General features: G+C 44.1%; 1 protein-coding gene across 4 annotated transcripts in view; it reads right to left on the minus strand.

The window, feature by feature from the left end:
- The window catches only part of kiaa1522 (KIAA1522 ortholog), a 34,344-nt gene that overhangs the window by 2,010 nt on the left and 5,227 nt on the right, over positions 1–27,107 (minus strand). Inside the window, exons 1-9 of one of the 4 annotated variants that reach the window (XM_053446170.1) lie at positions 22,240–22,434; positions 21,760–22,087; positions 5,869–6,027; positions 5,621–5,664; positions 5,362–5,500; positions 4,426–4,533; positions 4,170–4,336; positions 3,860–4,051; positions 221–3,740 (exon numbers count right to left, since the gene is read on the minus strand). In XM_053446170.1, the coding sequence (XP_053302145.1) occupies positions 221–3,740; positions 3,860–4,051; positions 4,170–4,336; positions 4,426–4,533; positions 5,362–5,500; positions 5,621–5,664; positions 5,869–6,027; positions 21,760–21,901 (4,471 nt within the window). In that variant the 5' untranslated portion in view covers positions 21,902–22,087; positions 22,240–22,434. Of the gene's footprint in view, positions 1–220; positions 3,741–3,859; positions 4,052–4,169; positions 4,337–4,425; positions 4,534–5,361; positions 5,501–5,620; positions 5,665–5,868; positions 6,028–21,759; positions 22,435–27,107 lie in introns of those variants that run through there. The other 3 variants (XM_053446171.1, XM_053446169.1, XM_053446168.1) reach the window with 3 other exon arrangements.

Here is a 27,107-nt window from a genome sequence, read left to right on the forward strand (position 1 = left end):
CAAGAATCTAGCAGCTAGTGCTGGTACATTAAGTTTAGGGTTTTGTGTTGATTTAATAAAGTATGCTGAAAAGCACCATGCTTGTCTCTGGCTGTGTGTGGGGAGCCCCGTGGCTTCGACGTTTGCCACAGTAGCCTGCTCTTTCAAGTTTTTCCAGTACTTTCAACCCTGGCTTTAAGAAAAGATACATCAGAGTGACAAGTAATGTTATAATTCTTACTTGTTGTCTCAGGGGGCGTTATCCCGCTCGTCTGTTGTGCTCCTCCGATTGCTCCACTTCCTTCGACACTGTACTCTATCCTGCCTGAACAGGTGGGATAGTGCTGTGAAGGACTGATGCTGCCATGCGCTGGCTTCTTTGCGACCGGTGGGGGGACTTTGTCACACTTCACCCCACCATTGGAGAAAGTGGCAGCTCTTGATTGGTCAGACATCTGCATGAGCTCGGCCGCTAAGCTTTGCTTCAGACTTGCCTGTGCTTCAGACGAGGTGGCAGCTGTAGTCTCAATGACAACCTTTTTGGTGCTCCTGGAGAAGATGAAGCTGGCTGTAGAGGCTGGGGACATGTTTATGTCGTTTCCTTCAGGTGACTTGACAGACACAGCTCCTGGTTTACTCACACAGCTGTATGTAGGTGATCTCACACCCAGTCTGGATGGAAGACAATCCCTTGACGACATTGCTGCGGTTTTCATTCGTATGGCTTCCTGTAAGCGCATGGAAGGGCTGTTTAATGTCACAGAGGGAGTTTTTACTGTATGAATTGGAGATTTTAGAGACAGAGACTTGCGAATGGGCTTTTGTGGAATATTTTGATGTCCTGGGATTGAGACTTGGCAACTCTCCTGAACTGGAGCTCCCTGGTTTGTCAGTTTGTCCTCAGAGGAAGTGTTTACCTGATCTTCAGTCATGTCGACTGTTCTGAGGCGAACCATCTGAAGCAGGGAGGGGGTGACCAGTGGTATATTTGCATCCTCTTTAGGAATGGGTGCACTTTTGTGGCGGGAAAGTAACTCCTTGCTCCTGGTGTCCCGGTTTGCTGCACTGGGCTGCCTCCTGAAATTAACTCCATGGGTTTTATTTTCTGCTGGTAGAGGAGGTGCTACTGGGACTATAATGGGAGTTTGGACACTGACGGGTGGCCCACAGGAAGACTGATCTTCAATTTTAAGAGAGTCTCGCCTCAGAAAAGTGCTGGAGGGAACTAAAGCCGAGACTGATACAGTGTTCTCTGCTCTTGTAATTGGTGGTAAAGGAGGTGCCTCCACTGGGGCATGTGGGGCACTATCTGAAACAGATGAAATGTCCTGCACTGGTTTGCAAGAAATCTCTTGAACACTGTTAGATTCTGAAAGTTGCACAACAACCTCTGGTTTGCTTTCTTCTACTGCTGATTGTGCAACAGCAACAGGCAAATCTGAACTTTCTCCCTGTACTGATGTCCCATCTTGGCTTGAATCTTTGTTTGTCTCTCCAACTTCCTCAGCAGCCATGGTCGACTCATTAAGGATGTCCAGCTTTTTGACACAACTGTCCATCACATCTTGCACATCTGTTACAAATGGTGGCGGCGGAGGAGGAAAATCTACCTCATCTCCTCCTTCAAAGACTGAGTCCCCTTCCAAAGGAGGTGGAGGAGGCGGCCAGCAAGACTCAACAGCTTGGATCTCCTCCTGTACCCTCTGGAATTCGCCTGGTGGCATAGACACTGATGAGGGTGGGGTTTTTCTTGAGGGAGGCGGTTTGGGGTGGTATGGTGGGGGAGGGGTATGTGGTGGTGAGACCGTATTAACTTTGGGGTCTTCTGCAGAAAGTGTCTGCAGGGATGGGACCTCATTTCTGTCTGTCTCATTATCACTCTTCTCAACTATATCCGTTATCCCATTCTGTGAGGAGGTGGCAAGTTTCTCATCAGCCAAATCAACTTCTATCGGGGTACTACTCATTTCCCCTTGTTGCCTCTCTACCTGCTCTGTTGACAGCAGTTCCTCTCTTTGCAATATTGTCGAGGGTTTCTTCATCACAGGAGGGGGATCTTTCTTCGGAGTTGTCTCCTGATTCTTGGCGCTCTTCACTACGGTGCTACTACTCTGCTCTTGTCTCTGAACATCTGCACTTGATTCTACTCTGTCTTTTTCAGCACCTGGACATTCCCCCTTCTCTTGCTCCTTGTGGACATCTTCGGGATCTGTTGCTAACAATGTCTCAGGCTTTGCATCACTTTCTGATAGTTCCAAGACAGGTGGGACTATAGCTGTCTGTTTTTCAACTAAAACTTGGATCTCCTTTCTGGGTTTATTCTGGGTTCCTACCTGTTTAACTGTGCTGTCCAGTATCGTTGGGGGTTTGTGGGTGTCTTTGCTTACACTGGAGTTGGACCCACACAGGAGCTCAACGGTCCGTCTGTTGTGTACCCATGTCTCTGGAGGAGGAGGGCATGGTGCTTTGACTTTGGGAGGTGGTGGGATGTTCAACAACTCACTGAATTCTACTCTCAAATTTGATGAATTGTTATTTGGTGCGAGGTCATTTGTGGGTGAAGTTCCCTTTGGAGGAATATTTTGGCTACTTGTGGATACATCGGGATGTACTGGCTCAGATGTACCGGATGATAGAGATGTGAGAGAGGAGGAAGGCGAAGCTGCTGAGGATGAAGCCCTGGACATTGATCTCTCGGGTTTAATGGGTTTCTTCTGTTTCTCAGGGGAGGTTGGAGAGATACCTTTAGGGGAAAGCGTTGGAGTTCCACTCTGGCTGGAGTACCCACTGGAAGGGGACATGGTCCGTTCAAATTTCCCGATTTCTGTGGGAGCTTTCTGTGGGGAGGAGCTCCTGGATTCTGACTGTGGCTCTGGTGGCCCTTCAATCTCTTTAGAAGAGATCTGTGTGGGGCTCAGAGAACTTGAAGAAACATCTAGAGAGCTGGACCCAGTAGAGTTCGATAGAACAGTGGTGATCTTACTGGCACGAGAGACCAATTTCATCTCATCATTTGCTACATTGTTTTCTGTAGCAGTTTCCACCTCTCCGGACAATGAGTCATTAAGATCTTTACTTTCCACAAGAAACCTGGAGCTGCTCTTGATCTTGTTACTATGGAGAGAGTTTGTTCTCTGTGGAGGTGCTGGGGGTTGCTTGGTTTTCATAACTGAAAGATTACGAATGAAATTACGCTTGTTCTTTGCATCCTCCCCAGCAGTAACTGAGCCTGATACACCAGACTCTGATCCTTGAACTGTAACAAGACTTTCACTTTTACTATTGATGCTGATAATCCCGCTAAGTGAGCTACACAGACTGACATGGTCTTGATCTCCACCAGAGTGCTGTTGGTGGCTTTCCTGTCCATTATGACACACTCTATGGTAGTTATCACTGTGCGTGCTCCCCTTTGAGGATATAGGGGAGGAGTTGGAAATCATGGTCTTTGAAGACTGTGACATGCTCCAGTTTGACCCTGAAGTCAACATGGTCATCTGTGTGGAGTCGTTGAGGGAATGGTCAGTCTGGAAACCATCACCATCCGATCTTCTGGATAACAAAGGGCTGACTGATGACTCTCTGGATGCGAGGCTGCTTCTGCTTACAGTGCATATGCTACCACCATGGAGGACACTGCTGCAACGGGCCCGACTGATGCTGCGGTCTATCTCTATGACATCAACCGAGGCTGGCAAGACCGCATTAGGGATGATTGTAGACAAATACGTGGCCTGAGGAGATATGGACATCACTGGACCCTGTAGAAAAAAAGGGTTTTATAGTAAATGTATATAATAATCCACGACACTGAAGACTGAAGTTTCAGATAACTAACTCCTAAACTTATTCTTTACTTACAGCCAGGTTTTGTTCTTACCTGGGGTTCCTGGAGCAAGCTGAACATTGTTGAAGGACAGAAGGAGGAGGAATGGGTCATGTGAGGTACTGCAAGGGACTTGGGTCTCAAAGCAGACGTGGGGTAGAGATGGGAGCCCTGGTGGTTGAGGGAATGCTCATCCTGGTACATAGCCTGAAGATGCTTCCTAAACAGCAGTTCATCTCTGGAGGCCTGTTAAAAAGTGGATAATTCACATGTAATTTACAAAAAAAAAAAGAACTACATAACATTGCATGTTAAAACATATGATGAATAAATCAATTATTTCTGTTTGAGCCTTTTACTGTACCTCCAACTCCGAAAGGTGCACTCTCGCTCCTTCTTTATTTGCTGCCAGATTCGATCCATCAACCGTCGGAATGATAACAACACCTGATTGGCTGTCAGTGACCTGCCCATCATGATTAGTGAGCTGTACAGAAACAAGGGGCTGGAAGGTGGAGCTTCTGTGCAGTGCTGGAAAGATGGTGCGCCACTATCAATAACATGTCTCCCACAAATAATACATAATGTCTTATTATGCAAGGTTGATGCTAAAAACCTACCAAGCTCTTTCTGGACCTGGTTGGGAATACCCATGATGGTGGTCCTCCTGCTTCTCTTCCTGCTCTTATCTAATCGTTTCACTGGATTCAGGGGCTTAAAGGTAGAACCTGAAAAATTCAAAACTTTAACTGAATTTGCGGAGGGTTATTTTATTCCAAACAAAAAAGTGTATTTTGCACATCAGATTGGTTAAATAACTGGAGCCTTGCACAATAAAGCATTGAAACACAGCTTGTGGAGAACAGATTCGCTTAAGGATTTAAAAAAAGGATGTTTGAAATATGATAAGAATACTAATGATGGTTCTTGCATGCAGCAGACAGAAAGACATGCTTTGCCTCCCAGCTGAGGGAGATATGCAGAGACAGCTACAGTGCTGTCTACGGATACTTATAACTTTTGAGTTACCAACAAATAAATAAACCTACAGTTGTGTGTAGGGGTGTGTGAGAGTGGGTGTGCATATCAAGTCCCTCTTCCTTTGATTTCACACCATAACTTTTAGAGCAGACGAAGCAGATGGGAATGAGATGTGCATGCCAAATAAGTAACTGAAAGTGCTTTAACGAGTACTATGATTAATTTGTATCGGTATTTGATGAACGAAATAAAGACGTTTCCTGTCTACACACACACTCACACACACATACACACACACACACACATATTTGTACTTCTATCTGAGTGAGGACACTAATTGGCATAGTGCATTCCCTAGCCCCTAACCATCCAAACTAAATGCCTAAACCAAGTCCTAACCTCCAAACAGTCCATTACAGGTTGGTCAGAAAGTGACGACTCGCCAAAACCTCCCCACTTTCCCAAAATGTCCTCAATCCATAGTTTGTAAGCTCAAAATGGTCCTCACAAAGATAGCTGTACAAGAGCACACACACACGCACACACACATACACACACAGAGAGCTGCTGTTTACCTTGGCGGGTGAGCATAGGCCTCGTCGACACAGAAGAGGTTACTGTGGTATCAGTATTCCCGGTAGTGGCTCTTGACTCCGAAGAGCCACCTCCGTCCTTGGAGCTGATATCCTGCTCTGGACGGAGGGTATCTGCGGACTGCAGGGAATACACACACACACACACACACACACGTGCAGACACAGCAGTATTTAGTTATGTGGCATGCCTGTGTAGGAAGTGCAGGTAAAATGATCCATAGAGGTCTGGCTCACTTACAGAAATGCTTTCATTGTCAGCAAAGTTCCCTCCATTTTTGTGCTCTGTGAAAAACAAAAGGACCAATTGAAGACACACAATCTGAACACACACACTAACTATCATAGTTAAAAGGTGTAATCCATAAACAGCAATCGAAAAACTTGAATCCCTTTGATAGTAATACACATATGATGTCTAACACAACAGAAACATATTACAGTACATGAATGGGTGTGTTCCCTGAAGAGCCGGTAAATGTGTCTGACCTTCCTGCTGTAATATCTTCAGTCCCTCCTGAGCCTCAGTGTGCAGGTCCTCCAGGTACTGTGGTCTGCAGCCCTCGATGAAAACATTCTCCTGGTGGTGCTGTGAGGTCTTGTAGTGGACAGCCAACCTCTTCTGCTCTTCATTTCCTTTGGGGCCAGCTGTTGGGATGAAGGAGAAAAGTTGGTTGACTCATTTGAAGGGGAAAAGGGTTACTATCGTTTTGCCTTTTGGACCAATTCATCAGTTAAGTTCAAGTCATTCAAGTCTCTCAACTTCCTCTTCCTTGCCCTCTTGCACCTTATACAATAACACAAACCAAGACACTCAGCTCAACTAGTGTCCTTGCACCTTACGCACACTTTTAACAGGTTTACTGTGAATCCTCTCCCACCTGTTGTTTCCGTTAATTGCTGCACGTTTGACACAGGACACTTCAAATCTCCTCAGCTGAGCAGCTTCAAGGGCAGACGTCCAAGCCAGGCACTCAATAGTAAACTAGTGCCTGGCTAATCTCCTACAGTATCGCTCTTCTATGCTAGTCCCTTGGGAGATAAAATAATCTGGATGGTCTGCATGTAAAGAGGCCACTAGACCACCTGCTGCAGGACCTACTTTATGGGAAGTGGAGTGGGCTCTCCATTCATGCTTGCCGTACCTATTGTAAAACAGCAGCTAAACATAGAATTAAACGTTAGTAAAAGCCAGATTACTGTCAAGTGTCAACGCTTGCAAATCCAACTGATGCTTCGTACCGGCCAGCTTTAGCTTAGTTAAATCAAATTACAATCTTTTATGGAATGGTCAAAACTCTAAGGGTGTCTATGTGCTTTCAGTCATAAACCAGTCGAGAGGGCCTACTCCATGCAGTGCATCAAGTGTAACATGATGGGTCTCAATGTTGAGAGCACGACCTGTGGAAAATCATTTGTGTAAAGTGGCTGTTAGCTAATCAAAGTCCACTGTGCGGTGTCCGCTTTCCCGCCTTTGTCACTTTCAACACTGGCTCTCAGTCTGACCTGGTTAGGTAATACTGTGTGAGTGTGGATGCACATACTGTAGAAGTGTGTGTGTGTGTGTGTGTGTGTGTGTGAGAGGTATCAGACACTCCCAACCCTGATCCTTCCAGATTCACACAGGTGTAGCGGCCCAGACACAATGCCCACTCCTGTGTGTGGCTGTGGGAAATCTCATGTCATTGTGTGTCGAAGAATTCCCATTGAAGAACTTAAGGGAATTCTGAGAAGCGTTGCACACACAAAAGGTGTTGTGACTATCAGTTGTGATTAATTGGAGAAGAAGCCATCCCTTATAGGTTCCGCCAAACCCCTGCGGGAGGTTTCGGGCTTTGGGTTGATTAAGACGATCGTCAAAAAATCCCTTAAGCTCATTATCTCATTAGAGAGGACCACAAAATTGCACTTGACGCTAATTCTCACATGTCAGTGTATGCGCATATGTTTTTGTGAGACAGACACAACAACCGACACAAGAAATCTGCAGTTGTCATGATAATATTATAATAAAAACACACAACAATTGGATCACCTCATGTAGCCTCAACAGCACAGGCAAGGTTTCTTGAGTGTGGAAAACGTCAACAAACTATAAAGCAACCATGACAGCGAGTATTACTGTCACATTAACCAGGGCTCATGTCTGTCAGCAGAGTAAAGCTACAGGCTGACAGATTCCTCCACGTGAGTCAGCACTCACCCTTCTTCTTGAAGACAGACAGCAGAGAGTGGATGCTCTTCCTCAAGAAGACCACCATGCCTACACCAGTGCCATAGCAGGTGGAAAGCAAAAAGATTGTGATCAATCAGAGCAGAATCCTAGAGTCCTCCTTGTGTCACTTGTGAGGAAATATGTCACAGTGAAGATCCTGAAGCTCTGAACGTCCGTGGACAGAAAAAATTATTAAAAAAACAAAGCAGAAAGTCTGAGGTTGACTGAGGATGATCAGGAACGAGAAGCTCTCCTCTCCTGCTCAGTGTCTAAATGACTTGGAAAGGACATGTGCACAATTAGATCTGCTTCCAGCCAAAGCAGCCTGTCCCAGCTGCCTTATCCCTGAGTCTGATACCCTCCCCCCTCTGTTCTCCCTCCCCGTCTCTCTCTCTATTTTGCTCTGTCGTTCACGGTGGCTCTTAGCCTTTGCAATTCCCTCTTTTTGTCAAAGGAAGAAAACCCCTCACCAGCAGCACGGCTGTCAAAAGTTTAGCTTTCAGGAGGCATCCACCCCTACGTCTCTCAACAAAGACAAACACAAGTGTGCTTATATATATCTGCTTACATTTTTGGGTTGAAATACATTTTAGAGCCATTAATAAATATAATATATAAATTAATATAGGAGTTTTGCCCATTTGTTTCTGTTTGTTTTGGTTCAGCAGGACAACACTTAAGTTAATATGGAAGATAAAGTGTATATCCTGGTGTAAAAAATGATGTGATAGCAGTGGTCATTTCATTTGTATGAAAGACTCTTTACATCTCTCAAGGAAGTTATGTTTTCCTTGGCATTTGTTTGTTTGTTAGCAGGATTACGCAAACATTATTGGATGGATTACCACAAAACTTGCTGAAAGGATGCGATGTAGGCCGGGGAAGAAGGCAAAACATTTTGGTGAGGGTGAATCTCGATGAAAAACATAAGACATATATGGGGAACTGATTTCTCTGAGTGAGCGCAATTTGGTAGTGCTTAATTTAATTTAAGGTGACAGATGGGCCTTGGTGAAGGCTTGCGCTCCATTGAATGCCATTCTAGTACAAAGGTGTAAATGTTTTTCATAACTACGTCCTCGATATGCTAAAAGTCCAATCTATTTAGGGGTTTAAAATAATCCACACCTCTTTGTGTTCACTGTCAACGCTTCCAACTTCCACTTCCTGATGTAATTGAGGCTGATAAAGTTATATTTGTCATTGTCTCCCCCCTAATTAAAGCCTTCAGCAGCGTCCATCCATCTGACGGTCTGTCCCTTCATGTGAGTGCCACAGGGGCTGCATTTGACAGCAGAGGTTGCGTCCTCACAGTGAAAAAGCTAAAACAACCCATCCAATGCACTGCTCCTCTCACCCTCTTCTGCATCGCATGCATCCCTTTCTCCCGGGATCTTCCTCACCCCTTTGTCCCTACCATTCTCCCCTCCTTCACATCTCTCCCTTCCTCTGCCTTTCTCTCCCTGTCTGCCCCTTAGCCTTACAGCCACCGAGGTCTAGTTTGAGTTATTAATAGCGGACATAGCCTCACTTCATCATCTCTAATGGTGTGTGTGTGTGTGGATAAGTTCAACGTCCCTACTAATGTTTCCTGACAAATTGCAGAGGGTATGAAATACAACAAGGGTTTGGATTTAAAAAAGTGAAAAAGTCTATTCCATGCCAAACAGACAAACTGGTGTTGTGTCCCAAGATATTTCCCTGGTGCAGCAGCATCAGCACTTTGATCCACTTGCGATCTGAATGAGTGTTTATTCTCAATAAAGTGGCAGCAGGGGGCTACAGCTGGTCTGCATGCACAAGGACCCGCTGGAGGGCAGCAACACAATTACTTTTACTCATGATGCACCAACCGGGACTCCTGGCACTTGAAAACTGAAGTGGCATTAAAAAAAAACTCTTCAATGAAGAAATCTCCCCCCCAGTGTCCAGAGATCAGACTGACCGGCCCAGGGTGCTGGCGGTGGATCAGCCTCCTGGTCAGCCGGGGCTGAGCTGAGCTGAGGCCTTCAGGAGAGCAGCTTTAGACATTGGAGCTATGCCAGAGTCTTAATGCTGCCCAGTAGCTTAACCTGTCCATCTCTTTTCCCTCTACGAGCACTCCTCCTCTCAGTCCGTCACTTTTACTATATTCTAAAACCATTTTTTCTACTCCACTGCAAATCATAAAGGATCCTCTGAATGCCGTCACCCAGGCGACTCATATTCATCATCTCCTAATCCATATTAATTTCTGTGAGACGGCGGACCAATGTGGGACATGTGGCAGCTAATGTGCATGAGAAAACCGCTTTGTTTCGTGATGATGGGGCCCTTTAAGATCCAAATACTCCCTTTCTCCAAAACCAAATCCATCCACACCCAGTCCCCTCACAGCAGACCTTTACTAAATGCCAATTTTGGGGGTCTCTGGGGTGGCATCTGTACCCCCCCTGTTGTTAACCAAGACCCCTCATATCAATATTCATTAGATGGCTCTAAGAGACACCATCTGGTCTTGGGGGAGAGGGCAGAGGGGAGCAAGGGGTTTGAAATGCCTTTGATTCAGTGTGCACAACAAGCCATTCCACAGCATAAGAAAATTAACACAGTGCATGAGAACAGAACAAAGTAACATGTGATAACATCATGCTAATGTCGATTCCTAAAACTCACACTTTAACCTCCACGGTTTCTGTGTAACGCTAAAGATAATATCAAAAATCACCTAAAACGAGAATAGAAGAATTGTGAGCAGGTCAAACAGCCCGTTGACAAACAGACCATGAAAATACACGGCTCATTAGTAAGAGCCACAGTTCAAATAAATAATAATGGTAATGATTTAATGTACCGTTCTCTTTCACTGATTTTCATCTCATGTTGTGGATTTCCTGGAATCCTTTGTGTAACCTCATTAAACTGTCAAAATGTGGTACAATAAAAGCAACAATTTGCATCTGTATTCTGTTGTTTTAATGCCAGGTTATTTTGTGCTTTCTCCATTTTTCTCTCTTATGTGGCAGAACACAAAACTTTCCATTCATATACGATCCCTTAAAGTTGGGTCATTAAAGACACTTTAAAAAAGAGAATAGAGAAAGTGAGTGTAGGAGAGGTGGATACTATATTCTTACTTTAGGTCCCATGTGTGGGTCAACTACAGCCGTCGTTAAGTAACTCAATGGAATCTTGTGTTAGAGCTCCCAAAGCCTCCTAGATGCCCACTTCTTTCAAACCTCACAGAGCTTCTCTTCAACAGTCTTCAGCCACATCCACATTAATACAACTTCGATTTAAAATGCATCACATCTGCTTAGGAGAACTTTGGAAACGCTGCCTTTCTCGTTTTGGTTTGAAAACACCGGGGCTACACTGTCGTATGGAAACACACACATTTGGAAACAATTTGCTTAATGATTGATGAAAAGATTGGCGACATTTACTTTCACTAAAAACAGTCCAAGAAAAGAAAACCTGATGTGTTACTCCACCAAGGCTCCATCCCACAATGACTCAGGCTCCAGCTCACAGTTATTTGCGCTACCTTGGGAAACATCCTCCACAGCTACAGACGACATTATACATCTAAGAGTTATGTGTAACCCTCCACACCCATTTTAAAATCTGGACAGAAATGACTTCATATAAAACGCTGACCATTTAATAAAAGGCAAATTTATCAGTTTTACCAGAGCAGACAAAGACAGACCTCATCTCTCTGAGGAGCGTTCTCATAGTGATCCATATCAACACTGTCATTCTTCATACACACCCATATTAACTTCCTACTCTACAATGGTGCTACATCCATTCAAGTATGAGGCTGCAAAATCTGATCAGGATGTTTACTGTAGATACACAGGCCCGGCTCGGACTGATGTCAGACACAGAGCAGCTAAATGTAAAATATGACTCCCAGTGGACTGACCAAGCCTCAACCCTGACGCTAGTACACACACACACACACAAACACACACACACACACACACACACACACACACACACACACACACACACTTATCGGAAAATGTAATACTGTGACCACATGATGAGTATTAGCTCATCTCATGTCCTCAACTCACCCCTCACTTACTGTACAGGAGAGGAAGGAGGTAAACAGAGAGAGAGAGAGAGAGAGAGAGAGAGAGAGAGAGAGAGAGAGAGAGAGAGAGAGAGAGAGAGAGAGAGAGAGAGAAAGAGAGCTGTTCTGCCTTTGTCATAACCACCCTGACACAGAGGCCAGGGGACCATGAGCAGTTACAGGGTTTCCACACCTGACTCTGTATGTAGCATGTGTATTTAATCACAGATGACGGGTCTGGTCGTGGGATTTGACTTGGAGAATTGTGGGTAACGGGTCGGGTCCTGAACTGTGCTTGCAAAAAAGGAACCGTGCAGGACTCTGGTTTAGCAAATGCTTGTCAGTGGGATTCATACATTTGGTTTTGGACAATATTTAAAATGGGTTTAGACACCAGCATCTGTAGTGATATCAGTAGATAAACAGCCGTGTCTTTGTCTGCTGACCACTGGTGATTTGTCGCAGTTTCTTTCTCTCCCAGTCGCTCTTTCCATCCCTGCAGTAGACAGAGGTAATGAAGCTGCCATGGTGCAGGAAGAGAGGGTTAAAATGTGACCAGCAATAAACCTCCAATCACCAAACACACGCACACACACGCACACACACGCACACACACAAACAGGTACCATTATTCAGCTCATTGCTTCTCCCCTGATTTGTATTCTATGACTGCCGTGGTGGACTTGACTTACGAGCCTCTCTACAGTGGGTGGTGTAGTATTAACCGGGTGGTGCAGGATGCAGGCTAACCTCCATCCTCCATGTACGCAGCCAGTGGAATATTTCACGTATCCTGTATCACGGTTATGGTGAAGTATCACAGTGATGCGGAACATGAGACAACTGATCCCAATACAGAATAAGAAGTGGTACAGTTGTTGGTGCTGTTTAAAACATCACTGCATTCATCCACTCATTACCTATACTGCTTATTAATGGGGAGGATGTAGGGGGCTGGAGCCATTCCCAGCTGATATTCGGTGAGAGATGGGGTACACCCTGGACGGGTCATTGCAGAGCTGCATAGAGCATAATTTAAACTGGTGATGGTTTAGATTTACCGTATAACTGCTTTCACTCATGCACTTTTCTGGCCAGCCCCAAAGAAAACAGCATGAAATTGTTAGTGAGCAATTGGTGTGTTGATGACGTTTCTAACCTACGACTGACGCAAAACTGAAAATAATACAAATTTCGAAGGATGGAAAACAGGTGTCATACCCATAGAAGATGCAGATAAAAAAATTGTTGACTTGGAAAGAAGAGATTAAAGAGGTTTGGCGATAACGTCCAAACCTAACCTAACCTAACCGGGTGTCTCATTTCTTCAACAGAGATCAGTTCTGTACTTCCTGTAGTTCTTGGCCCTGACCTGGAGCAGGTTGTAAACCCGAGCTTACACTCTGCAATGACACACAAACACAAAGCTAAACTTAGCTGCTGCAGCACTGCGATTAAAAATAGCAACAGTCACTCTTTTTGTAATTATCCATCTCTCACCCTGTCTCTCTCCTTCTTCCCTCTCACAACATGATAAGGGGATTGTGGGTATTTTTCCTGGAGGAAGATGAGCCGTTTTTTGATGCTTGTCGTCCCAACTTAAAAGCTTTCTGAAAGCCAAGCTGAGGGCTCTGTAAACAGTCGCACAGATATGGATGCCTCACAGGGAAGACACAGTTGACCCACTGTCCAGTGCATCCATAAACAGACTCAAAACAAGATAATACGATTATTTGTTGCCAACTGGTGTGTGGGAGTGAGCATGAGTCCCCTGGGTGACCCTGGGAAATTAGAGGGTACTGGGAGATACAAAGGCTTGCAGACAAAACTGCCAGAAAGAGTGTAAAGCAAACAGACAGAAAAAAAAAAGAATCTCCACTCATTAAGAAAGTGTTTCTAATATGTATCTAAAACAAACACAATACATTTATTTATGCAACACCAACATGGTTTGTGAAGCTGTTTTTTGTGCAACAGGAAGATGTAGAGTCCACAGGCAACAGCTGAAAATAGAAAGTGCTGCAGGTTATATGAGACCCTGTCTCCCTAATGGTTTATGGGCTCATTTAGGATGATTGATGAGTTAATGAGAGACCTACAGTTCCTGCACAAGCTCATCTCCAAGCAGGACAGGACTGGACAGGCCTGATGCCCTGAAGTCTGATTCCCCTGTCGGACCTATACATCCCTTTACAGAAATGTCAGTCAGCTGGTTGGAACTGAAGCATTTCAGACACACAGGAAAATCTCAGCATAATAAAAAAGTTCTTGCTCTATATGGTTTCAAGTCTAAGTTTTGCAGTAGGTCACATTGTGGTCTGTGATTTCAGGAAATTGATTGGAATTTGGGGAAATTTTCTTTTTCACTTTCTCACCAAACTTGAGAAGACTAATAGCTTACCCAGCTAATCTGACTGTGTCCAAAAATAACCAAATCCATTTTTAATATCAGATTGAAACTTAACATATTTGATCTAATTTATTTAATTTGTGATCAAAATTGAAAAATTGTGCTTTTACCGTGGGTTATGACTTCCCTGTCTTTCAGTCTTTAAGCTAAACTAAGCTAACCATTACCTGGCTGTCACTTTATAATTGGCAGAACGATGAGGCCCGGATTATCACCATAATCTACCACTGAGATGAAGACAAGGATGAGAAAAGAAAACTCTCATGTTTAGCACCTGTTACAACTCTAAACCTCCTGGACCTTTTCTAATTTATAATAATACAAATACAAAATGACACATTCTGGTGTGGCCAAATCAGCCAATCAGAACGTATGTATATTGTATGTTTATATTTGACTTTCCTTGTGAGCAACATGTTTTCAGACAAATCTCTTGAGATTGTAGAGACTTCCAGACGTGGTCTTCTCTGTGACACAATCATCCCTTGTTCTTGTCTATACATGGGCTCAGTTAACTCTAATGGAATAATCTCTTGTGACTCAACCACTTACTGCTGGGACACTGGGGACTGGATATAGAAGCTGTTTAACAATGGAAAATATAACTGAGCATCCAGAGTGAAGTGTTTGCTCTGTCACCATGGAAATGTTGATGCTTTTCATCATCCTCATCATCCTCATCATCATCATCATCATCATCATCATTATCAAATATGCTGATGTGAAGGGAGGAGCAGAGTTCAGATGAAAACAATATGTCTGCTGAGTTCTGAGTGGGAAGGCACAAGCGAGGAGTCAAAGTGACAACTCTGAGTTTGTTTGACCGTGTGTGTCATCCAAATCACGCCAGACACATTAGGCCTGAACAGAAGTAGTCTGTTTTCAATACAAAGTACACACAAACACACACACACACACACAAGCAGTGACAGTATTAGCGTTTGTGTTGATATAAGTGCTACAGTGTGTGTAAGTGAGTTAAAGTGATTGAGAGCTGTGTGTGAGTGTGCGCGGGTCGTGCATGTTCTTGTCCTGCCCACAGAAAACAACAACTTGTTCTGGCAAATGTGCGCCTTCATTTGTGTTGCACTCTTCCTCGCCACTCTTCCTCAGCGAAATCCCATTATGCGCGGCCAGTGAACTAAACCCTGAGCCTCTCTTCCGTAAACAAGACTAAACTATTTTGACTGAATCAGTCTGAAAACACTTGTAAATTCGTGTGAAAAGACGACAGTGTGTTCGAGTAAACTTGCAGCCAAATGTTGGAGAACAAAAAAAGAGGCGGGCTCTGGCTCCGGCTCGGCACCATCTGCTTGGCACAGACACACGGCTCGCCAGTGTGGCCTCTTTGCCTACATGAGTCCAACGTCTCCTGAAATCAGTAAGATGTAAAGTTAATGAGTCTAATGATAGATGTGGCTGGCAAAAATCCCCAAAGCATTATACTGATTGATTGCATGTATATGCTGACGAATCCATTTGAAATGTGCGTCTACTTACTCTTCATCTATAGGTAAAAGCTGGTGAAGCGATTATACAGTATTATATACGGGAGGTTCTGTATTGGCCCCAAAAAAGAGTTTGATCTTGAAAAATGATGATCAGAGATACAGTGTTTGTAAACAATGCTTTGCGAGAAAAAGATTCAGGTTAGAAATGATTTGGATTACTAGTTAACAATTTGAGTGTCAAAACAAGAGGCTGCACAGGTTTAAGATGATAAAGTTATTGTCCCTTCCTCGAGTCCAAAGTTCCTATTCCTATTTATTAATTATTTAAGAGGTCGGCAGTTATTTATTTCACATGTGTGACAATACAGCTACACATCTGATTCTACATCAAAAGCTGCAGCTAATAAACCTGAAAGAATTCCAGTGTTGAATATGGGATACACGTGAGGCTTTTACTGCTGATTAAATGCTCATTCTGGAGCTTTTTGACATTGATAAACGTGATGCTTTTAGGGAAAACATCTTTAGTAATAATTTATAAATATTTTTGTTGCGTCACTGGTGAATTTTTTGTAAACACCCCTGATTTTATGGCAAAGTTCACCCAATCATGATGTTTCACTCCTGGCTCTCTAATCTGAGCCAGCATCTGCATCAGAAAGTGATTATAGCAGCCTATCAAACCAGATTTATTTTGATCAGTGCCAGAATAAAAGCCCCTTTGACGGAGGGATAACTCAGTTTCAGTGAAGTTTAATCCGAGGCTTGATATCACTTTCTTGTCCATCAGCAGGAAGGACATGCTTAGCTACGACTGTCACAAGCTTCAAATTACAGATTGGACACAGTGGTGTGGGGAAGAGAAGCCTGCCGAGAGCAATAAAAGAGGAGTTTGTCCTTATTTCGAAAATGATAAACATCAAATCCAAGCCATGTCTATAATTGAAATATTCACCTTTGAATAGAAAGGTCACAAACAGGTCTCTCTCTCTCTCTGTCTCTCTCTCTGTGTATGTGATGTTTAATGGTATGATTAGGTGCTTTAATTCAATTTTGCTGGTGATGCAGGAAGCCACTGGACTGAGCCCCAGTACACAGCAGTCCAAACACTGAGTCCTTTTAATACTGTAGACGGTGAGATCACTCCGATACGCTGAGGCTGCAGGAGATTTGAGCAGCGACATCGCTTGTACACATGGTCATGTCCACTGTTGTGTTGAAATCATACATGAAATGTTTGTTGGTCAAACACAAAGTCCAGGGAAACAACTTTAACACAACAAAAGAGTTAATTACTTTCCCCGTCACATAATATTGGAATAATTCATTCCAGATGCACTTCTTAGACTTAAAGCTACATTGAATGGTTGGCAAATACTAATACTTTATTATAACTTTTCCCTGAAAACAGCTGCTGCAGGAAAGTGTGTGAATCAAAGCAATGAGCTGAGAGGGTTGAGCAGAGTCATTTGATCCATTGCTTCTAGAATTTTATTTTGCTAATGCAGCTTTAATTAATCTGAGGGTTATGGTGAAAGAAAATAAGATAATGAGGTGTTAACTGGATAACTGCCTCAGGTGGTAACTGGATACTTTTAAAAGATGAATAATGAGCTCAGCCCTGATCTTCAAAACAGGAATTCCTTACCAGTGGCAGCTTAAGGTAAATCTGGGTCATAAAACTGCAAACTGACAAATACTACACTTTGTTTCTACATGCATCAGACTTGCCAACGGGCTGTGGATCGTATAGATGGAATGATCCTAACTTTAAAGTGTTTCAGAGATGCCCCCCCGATGACTCAAACATTTCCGATGCTACATTTAGGACAAGAGCATGCAGACGAACCACAATTGCATGCTGCCAAAATCGCCCTTTCATTTAAAGAGGACGAAAACTAAAGTTCCCACTGCTGGAGGGCAGGAGAGGACAGGACAGAGGCGTGAGATAATGATCTTCCCTTCATCTTCAAAGAACACTTTCGGTGCGACAGTTTGGCGCAACGGGCCAGAACATGATGTTATAGGTGAAAAATTGACGACGACAATTAAAACAGGCAGGCTGCGCTGCCCTTGAGGTCCTGAGAAACCCTAATGTCACAGGAAGGAGGAGAGGCAGGATGAATGACAGGATTTTTCACAGGCTTTAAACAGACTGAGGACTCCGTACTTAGCTGCCAGCACAGAGAAAGGAGAAATTAGAAAGGGAAACGTATAAATGCAGAGGTCGGTTAAGGAAACACTCACTCATTCCTCCTTATGTTGCGTGTCTTTCGGGAGGAAAGAGAGTAGAAAGGAAAGGAAAAGAAGGGAGGATGCATGCAGTACAAAGGGGAGGAGAGCAGTGAGCTGCACAAAGAGCAACAGCATCAGAACATGTTAGATCGGGGATGGAAGACGTAACGGGGCGAGGTATAGATAGCAGAGGCGAAAAATCATCCCCCCTTTATCCAGCTGTGTGTCGCCTAAGCTCTCTGTGGGGAGCTCATGACTTTGTCAGTTGCACACGCTAAATGGGATCTTCAAACGAAAGACCAAAAAGAGGAGCGTCTTAGCCCCGCTTATAGAAAGATCAAAAGGCTTAGGCGAGCCGTATCCAGCAGCAGAATAATGGAATACGGGACATCACACCCTGCACGAGACAGCCCTAATGAAAACTGGGTTGGAAATCCGCTGGCAGCCTTGGTCTTGAATAATATGGAGCCCCACACAACCCGCTCATGTCTCTTTCTTCTCTTTCTATTGTATTCTCTCAAGTAAACTCACCTTGCTCCCATCATCCCTCTCTAATTCTGTCATCAGTCTTCATTTTCCCTCACCCACCGAATCATTCACAGCCCACAAAGCCACAATTTCTTCCCCATTTTTTCCGCAGCCCGTGTAAATCTCGCTGTGTCCAAATGCAAATATCTTCCTTTCGGAATGCTGGTAGATAAATTACAAGCCAATGATCCAAGGTCAAAGAGATAAAGGTCAGGGCACAGAGGGGAGTTCAGAGGAATGAGAAGAAGGGAGGAAAGACCTGATTTCAACAATATGTGAACTAATAATTCTAGTTCATAGTAATATTGGTTCATTAGTGGGATCATTCTGACTTGACTGCTTATTTCGATGCACTGGGCCAGACAGCCCAGTGATGAAAACCATGAGGCAGGGTGGACAGTTATAAGAAGGTAAGATGAAACATCTGGAGACCCGTCAGCTGCAATGCATGATTTTATAAAACTTCAAAAGAGCCAAGGAATGAAAGGATGTCAGCAGGGAGAGCCTGTGTGTGCTATTGTGTGTGTGTGTGTGTGTGTGTGTGTGTGTGTGTGTGTGTGTGTGTGTGTGTGTGTGTGTGTGTCTGTGGGTGTGTGTCACTGAGCACCTGTGGATGCAGTAAAGTGAGTTCATACTGAGCTGATCTCCACTGTAGCCACTCTGTGCTCACATCACCAGATGAATAGGCGTCTTTGAGACATTCAAGCTCAGCTGGCAGCGTCTCAGCCACACAGCATATTGTGCCTTTTAACAGTTTGTGTGAGACGCATCCAGCGCTAATTGATTCTTGACTTGTTAGTGTAATTATGCCAGGTCAAAAAAAGTTCAAATTGAAACATTTTAAAGCGTCAAAGTCACATTTGCAGTGGCCAATAGGGAAATGTATCCTGATTGGAGTTCTGAGCAGCTACAGCTAGAGCAATTCCGTGATTCATCTTATAGTCAACTGAAAGAAAATTATTTAGCAGCTATTTTGACCTTCAATACAACATATGCATTTGGGTAATAGCATCCTCTTGTAAGATGAGCTGGTCAGTGACCAAGCAAAAGCCAATAGGAGAAGTGAGATAATGAACAAAACACTCCCATGGATGACCTTGAGGGGAAAACAGATAAAGAGATGCAGCTCATGTGTGACGTCCAGTTGTCTCTCAGTCTGTGAAGTGTCCTCAACATGAAGAACCCCTCAGGTGTCGTGAAGGACACCAGGCAGGGGATCTGGTTTGGTGTGACCAAAACCACAGAGGTGACACATAGTATTTCAGGAAAGTAGATCACGCTTCATCCTGCTGCAGCACAGAGACCGTGTACGTGCTGGTTTCTTGTTGCCTCTAATCCATTACCTACGATTTACTGGGACATAAATAAAGCCGACATGAAGTCAGCTTAGATCAGAGTGGCAGCCACCTGAACATGTGTACAAAGCTATTCAACACATTGCACTCCTCTCTAACTCAATCTGGCTCTCCTTTGGGACAGTCATCTTGAAAAAAGCCTCATTGAGCTACATTTTGTGATGCTGTGCAAAGTTGTGTGTTTGTGTGCAGGATGTGCGCCCATGCGTGCGGAAATTGTCTGGAATGTGGGAATGCGTTCACACCCCAGGTTTCTGAATAAACTCCCGATGAATGAGTCGGTGAATTCGGGAGAACAGAAGACGGCGGCTGCACGCACACCCGCACGGCCATCGACCACCCTGAGAGAGAAGTAGTTCAAGATGTGTGTACGCTCACACAACAATTATCTACTATGAGCACCCACCATCTTTTTTTCAACATAAACACACAAACACACACACACCAACACACCAACACACACAAATGCTATCTAACCATAAGACTACAATTAACATACAGCCCTAACGATTCAATGGGGCCAACTGTTTCCATGGTAACCAGGAACTAATTTCAGTCAAATGGAAATCTTGCATGAATTGAACTCGGCCTGATTGTTATTGCTGTTTAGCTCCAGCTAATGTCAGTCATGTTTCCTGCTGTCTTCTGACTGTAAGCAGATAAATTCCTTTGGTAATATTCTAATGCACCAGCTCTGACTAATGGCCTCGTGGCCAGATGGCGGCCGTCTGACGAGGGGAGGAAACACAGATGTCTGTGAACAAGTTGCTCTTTCAGCATCAGTTTGTCAGATGTATTTTACCAACAAATGATTTATAAATTTCCCGCCTGAAGCAAACACACTGACTCAGCTTTTTTGGATTTTGTGTATGTAATTAAAATCAAACTTAAACCATGTGTTCCCAAGGAATATTTTCTACTGGGTGTTTATGAGTCTTTTAGCACGGTCGGTTAACACTTTCAATGTCAGAGTAAGAAGGTTATTGGTTAGAATTAGTCAGAGTTTGCAATTTAATTCAATTCAAAATTGTCCGTATGTGTGGATGGATGTTTGTCTCTATATGTCAGCTCTATGATTCGCTGGTGACCTGCCCAGAATGAACCCTGCCTCTCGCCCCGGGCCCCCCTGAAACCTTCAAAGGAGAAGAAGTATAGATAAGGAATGGGCGGATGTTAATTAGTAATCAGTCTTTGACCAAGCAGCAGTAAGAAATTGTAATGTTTGAGTAAAATTTACACAAAGTGAAAGTAGATGCACAATAACAAAAGGAAGATTAAAGTTGTCCTTGGTATGGGCAGGACAAAAAAGGAAATATCAACAATCATATTGAGAGAGACAAATCTCAGTAGCACAGTGTTATCTGACCATCTGTCTGTGTCATTGTGAGCTTGTGTTCAACCTGTTATTCAGGTGTTTTTTGCTGCTTCAGGGACTGTTAACAGAGACAAGGATCAGCGTGGGAGAGCGCTTGGTTTTCCCCTGCAGGTACAGTGGTCGGGCAATAACAAGTCAGAGAATCATAAAATAATAACCCCACTCAGAGCAACAGAGGAACACACACTGTATCCCTGAGGTGGAGGGAGGTTTGGGGGGGAGCTGCGAAAAAAGACATATTCAGAAAATGTCCTAAATTAAAATCCTCTGTTTCCATTCTCATCCGTCAGAAGGAGAAAGAAATAACTAGAACGAAAACAAGAGAAAAATCGGTCTTACACGCACAAACACACACACACTCACACACACACACACACACACACACACACACACACTCACACACACACACACACACAACCCTCTTCTGCACAGTTGTGCAATACGCAGGAAACCTTGAAGCTGACTAAGGTAAAGTCAGCTTTGGAAAATTGTCCCTCTGCATCTAAACAGCTTACTGTAGGAACTCACTCACATGCACACACACACACACACACACACACACACACACACAGCAGACCACATAGCTAGAACTCCTCACTCAAGTCAAGTCTCACAAACAAGTAAAACGTCTCCTCTTTGAACAATCGTCTATCTTGTACATAATCTCTGTTTTTCCAGCACAGGACTTTAAATGAGCATTTTTGACATGATCTCCAAATCCCCTCTGCACATCCTGAGCTCCTCTTACCTGTTTTCAGTTTCTCTTGACGTCCAAACCGCCAGGAGTCTTTTGCTTTTCCCTGGACAGGGTTCGGGGTGGGGGGTGCAGAGAAGTTTATCTCTGTCTCTGCCTTCTTCTTCTTCTTCTTCTTCTGGATGCTGTTCCCCATCCCGGGGCAGTCCTGAAGCCCCTAAAGGGGCTCTGTCATCACGTCGTCTGGTAACATTACATCTATATTCCTTCTCTTTAGAACTGCTCACAGTCCATCGCTCTCCAGTATGGAAACACTCCCTGAGTCAGAGTCAATAATTCGCTTCTGGATCCCTGTGGTCAAATCATTCCTGCTCCTTCACTCCTGCTGACACACACACACACCTTGGTATCGTCTAGGCGTGCTAAAGACCCACTGACACCATTCCTATAAAGAAAATACACTCCGCCTTTAACGCTATCACACACACACACAAACACACACACAGATCCAAAACAAGAAAATGCAAGACAAACTCTGTAGGCAGTCCTGTTCTCCGAGCTGACACACTTGTACATCCAGCTGCTGAGGCAACGGCAGCATCCGGCACTGACAAGCTCACTATACCAAGTATGTGCATGCATGTATGTGTGTGTGTGTGTGTCAGTGTGTGCGTGTGTGTGTGTGCCCCTCCCACTCTCTTCCTCTGTGATTGCTGTGCTCCAAGACTGAGCGTTCACACAGTGTATATTCACTCTTGAAGACGGGTACAAATTCTTAAGAAGACTAACACACACTCATCTTCTTCATCACATGTTTCACACATTGTTCCTGAATGGTTACTGGCACACTTTAGTCATGCACTTCCCCTATTTTGCTCTTTGAGCGAGCAGTGATCGTCTTTATTGCAAACCTTTGTTGAGCACATGCTGACAGATCCTGTCAACGAAATGTGGTGATGGAGATAACACAGATTCCTCTGTCGCACACACACACACACACACACAGACACACACACATACACACACACACAGACAAACACACACACACAGTGCAGTATAATCAGCGGTGTTTATGCGCAGGAATGAGTGACAGAAAGCAGAAATAAACACTGAGGTACTGGCAAGAGTGGAAACTAAGAACAGCGAAGGGATACTCAATAATTCAGCTGAACTTCACAGGTGCAACCCCACATTTGAAACTCCACACAACACACACACTCTTATGAATGTACACATACACAAAACAGAGCAGGGTACATGCCAGTTGACTGGTCAGGCAGATCAAAGCTTGTTTTGAGATGTAAACGTTCCAGCTGCTTAATGGAAATACAGACCCTGGGCCAGAGGGTGGAGTTACAGAAAAAGAGGTGATGGGGGGGGGATTCCAGAGAGGCAACATTACTTATGTTAAATAGAGCCACGCACAGTAATGTGGGACAAAGACAGCAAGAGAGCCAACAACCCCAGAATCTTTACTGTAAGTCATCTTCCTTGTGTCCATCTCTCTAACCTTTCTAAATGATCATATTTAACAGTGATGAACCTGCACACCATGAGGACTGGGCAGGGTATGTCCCGCACTGGCGATATCAGGACCTTTGCCATCACTCAGAGTCGGTGACACCACTCGCAGAGCTTGTGGATCGATAGCAGCCATCCAGAAGGAGGTCGGAGAGAGAGAGAGAGAGAGAGAGAGACATATGGAAGAGGAGAAATGATATGAACCCCATCAGCATCACATCACGTGAAACTGAGAGTCCATCTTGGCAGAGAATGAGAGGAGGAAGGGAGAGTGATGATGAAAAGCAGGAAAACGAAACCACACGCTTCTCCTCATGGTCCCCCCCCCCCCCCCCCCCCCCCAAGAGCACGTTTCCTCCCGCCCCGCTATCCCCTATACCCCTGTGATGTGTGGAGAGAAGCAGTAAAAAAAAAAGAGCCTCCAATAAAAAGCAGATTTACTGACTGAAGGGGTGGGCAGTGAGGAAGGGGAGAGCTCCCAGGCTGCTGGGTGAAGAATTTATAATCCCTCGTTTCTTTTTTCTTTTTTCACGAACAGAAATCAATTCGGTGTCTTGAGAGCAGGGGGAGTTACCGGGACTTTCCACAGTATGAATACGAATTCTTACGGTGACAGTGTGTTTATAAAGGTATGTGAGCGAGACAAAGATGTGAGGGCATGATATCCCTCCAGCTCCTCACTGTAAAGAGTAAAATGATCTGCACATTAAAATGCCCAGAGAGATATTGCCTCCTAATGCAGCCTCAACAGAACCACACCCATTACATTTGTGCTGCTGGAGTACTCCGAGCCCGCTATCTCATCTGTCATAGAGCTGTGAGAGTGCACTTAGTGTGTGAGCATCTGTGTGTGTGTGTGTGTGTCTGCTGCATGCGCTGTACCCTGCCGTCACCTACGGGCTGCGACGCAACGTGTCAAACTTGCCCTAGATACATTTAAATACATGTGTGATCAAAGTGTGTGTCATCGTCGAGAGTATTGAGGATTTGAAAGCTGCAGGCGACTCACTGGAGAGTGGAAAGAGTGTGTGTATAAGTGTGTGTGTCTGCACGCATGCATACGTTTGAGGACATTAGTCGGGCGGAATGCCAGCATCAGGGAATAGCAGTCAGGGAAATTGGTTGTCTGGGGTGACCATTACCAGGGCCGCAAGACAGGATTAGAGAATCTGTCTTTCTAAATGTTTCTGGTTGTACATTTATTGGTTTGTGTGAGTGTGAGTGTGTGTGTGTGTGTGCGTGTGCGTGTGCGTGTGTGTGTGTGTCAAGGAGGTCTAAGAATAGGTCTGTTTAAAAAAATCACTAGTAGTTATAGGTTGACCTGTATGACCTTGATCAGGTCTGTTAGCGTCGGTAGAAGTCTTCACAGTTAAATCCTCACATTCACAGCCACTCCCATCTTGTGGCAGCAATCTGCTAGCACAATAAAAACAACAACCTAAGAGCACTCAGAGCCATGGCCAGTCGATAACATGTCACTATGGAGCTGCTGTCTTGTAAAAGCTACTGGCAAGAAGAGAGATGCAGACATAAGCACGCCACCTACAGGCAAGAAAATAATGAATGTTTAATTACGTTTAGGTGCTGTTTTAAAAAATGTAAAGAGTTTTGTGGAATGCAGCAAATTTTCTGCTGAATACTTGGAAAATTATGTTGAGTTTTTGTCACTGTCTGTCCTCCTGGTTAATATTTTATGTTAAAAAAAAAAGATGGAATATGTCGGCCAAACTAAAGGCTAACCGCTATAGCAAAGTTGAATCATGTTTTTTTTCCATTATCATTATTATTAATATGAATATTATCAGTAGTAGTAGTCCAAATATCCACCGTAGATCAGTCGGATTATTCTCCATCTTAATTCATTATAATTCATTATTAAAAGGATGATACATGTATTAGTGCAAAACTTAATTTGGAAACACTTAAAAAAAAAAAAAATAACTGCACCTCATTCCAAAGTTTGTGGCTGCTGACTGTAAAAAATAAGAAACATGAAGATTTTCTTCTAGACTTCAGGAGCCTGGGATAAACATGTTAAGAAAAAATCTACTTAAAGATTGATCAATCAGCAAAAGGTGACAGATTAATCAATTTTTTTAAGTCTTCTTAATTATTTTCTGAGGGTGGGAGCTTTGTGAACATGGTGTGTGTTGGGGGGCCGATGGGATGGCGTGTGTGCAACTTGGCTTAAAGTCACTGAGTCTCTGCTGTCTGCCGAATACACTGTAAGTTTACACTGTTAACGTTTACTGAGGCTGTGAGAGGTTTATCCAGATGATCACTCATAATGTGGAATTGCATCAGAACCAAGCACCAGATGAAGGGACATTGATCAACGTCCCAAGTTGTTTAACCGAGCTCCAGTTAGCAGAGCATATATGGCTCCAAGTGTCACTTAACTGGAGTCTCACTGAATTCCTGAGCCGCTTTGTCATCGTCTGGTCTATTCTTCTCTTCAAGTGGAAAAAAGTCCGAAAGGGGGAACACACAGCTGGATCAGGTAAACAGCGTTCAACAGGTGTATCTATTACAGCGTGTTACATAACAGAAGCCACACACACACACACAGCCACACATGTACACACACACACACACACAGACACAGTCCTGAGGGTACATCAGTTGTATATCGCTGTGTATACAGACTCCCACTCCCTCAGTCCCACGCTGATGTCTTCCAGCTGCGTCCTCGCCACATCAAACAAACTCCATGTCCGATAAAACAACCAATTATCTCTTATTCCATAAACAATATCTGGATTTTGATCACAAGTCATTGAGGGGACGCCTATATGTGTCCATGCTATGTATAATTTGCATGAGCTTAAAGGGTAAGTGGGCATGATACTGTAAAACACTGTATTAAAATGATGTTTAAAAACATTATAATAAGCTATGAATAATAAACTCGTAGCTACGACACAGATGACATAACATAGTATCATAATGGATGATCTCACACTCTCATATAACAGTGATTTTCCAGTGGAACCTACCATGGTTAATCGATTTGTATGGCGCTTTTCTAGTCTTATCGGCCACTCAAGGCACTTTGCAGTGCAAGTTGGGTTCACCGATGCAGGGACACATTCATACAGAGCTTCTATCTGCAGCATTTCAGTATCAAACACAATTTATCCATTGGCAGGGGCAGCTTGGGGTTCAGTATCTTGCCCAAGGACACTTTGGAACGGAGACCGGAGGAGCCGGGGATCGAACCGCCGTCTGTCTGGTTCCAATGAGTGGCCGACGTGGCGTGTGTCTATGGGGTGTTTTTATCATGATGGTGAAATTAAATTGGATTAACACATGGGTTGAGACTTCAGCTCTTATTAGACTTTCCCATTCTTCCGATGTTATCTCCATCTTTTTTATCCCTTCGAGCTTCTCGGCTGTAAGACTATTAATGTTTCACTCCAACATCACAGTCAGACTCCATTGTTGCCTCGCGGTGCTGCTCCCACAGCTACATGCTCTTCACAATGCCGTTGCCTGGGAGACGTTTACCTCACCGGCATGGCTTTAGGTCTGCGGTGATGGATGAGGGTTCGGAGGTATCCGCTTACCCAGGTAAAATTACCTCACCCATCGAAAGTGTGTGTGTTGTGTGTGTGAGAGAGAGAGAGAGAGAGAGAGAGAGAGAGAGAGAGAGAGAGAGAGAGAGAGAGAGAGAGAGAGAGAGAGAGAGAGAGAGAGTGGTGAATGATGTTCGCAGGGGGAAATTGTGGGGTTGCATTAAACTTTCACACTCCACCCTCTCTGTGACATGTCTTTTCTTTGCCCTCCACTCACTACCTATTGCAGTAAAGTACCCCTTCGTTGTGGCCTGTAATAGAGCTAAGGCTGTACACAATGTTCTGTGTAATGAGATGTTTGCTCTT

Source organism: Pleuronectes platessa, chromosome 18, assembly GCF_947347685.1.
Source record: "Pleuronectes platessa chromosome 18, fPlePla1.1, whole genome shotgun sequence".
Classification (NCBI taxonomy): domain Eukaryota; kingdom Metazoa; phylum Chordata; class Actinopteri; order Pleuronectiformes; family Pleuronectidae; genus Pleuronectes; species Pleuronectes platessa.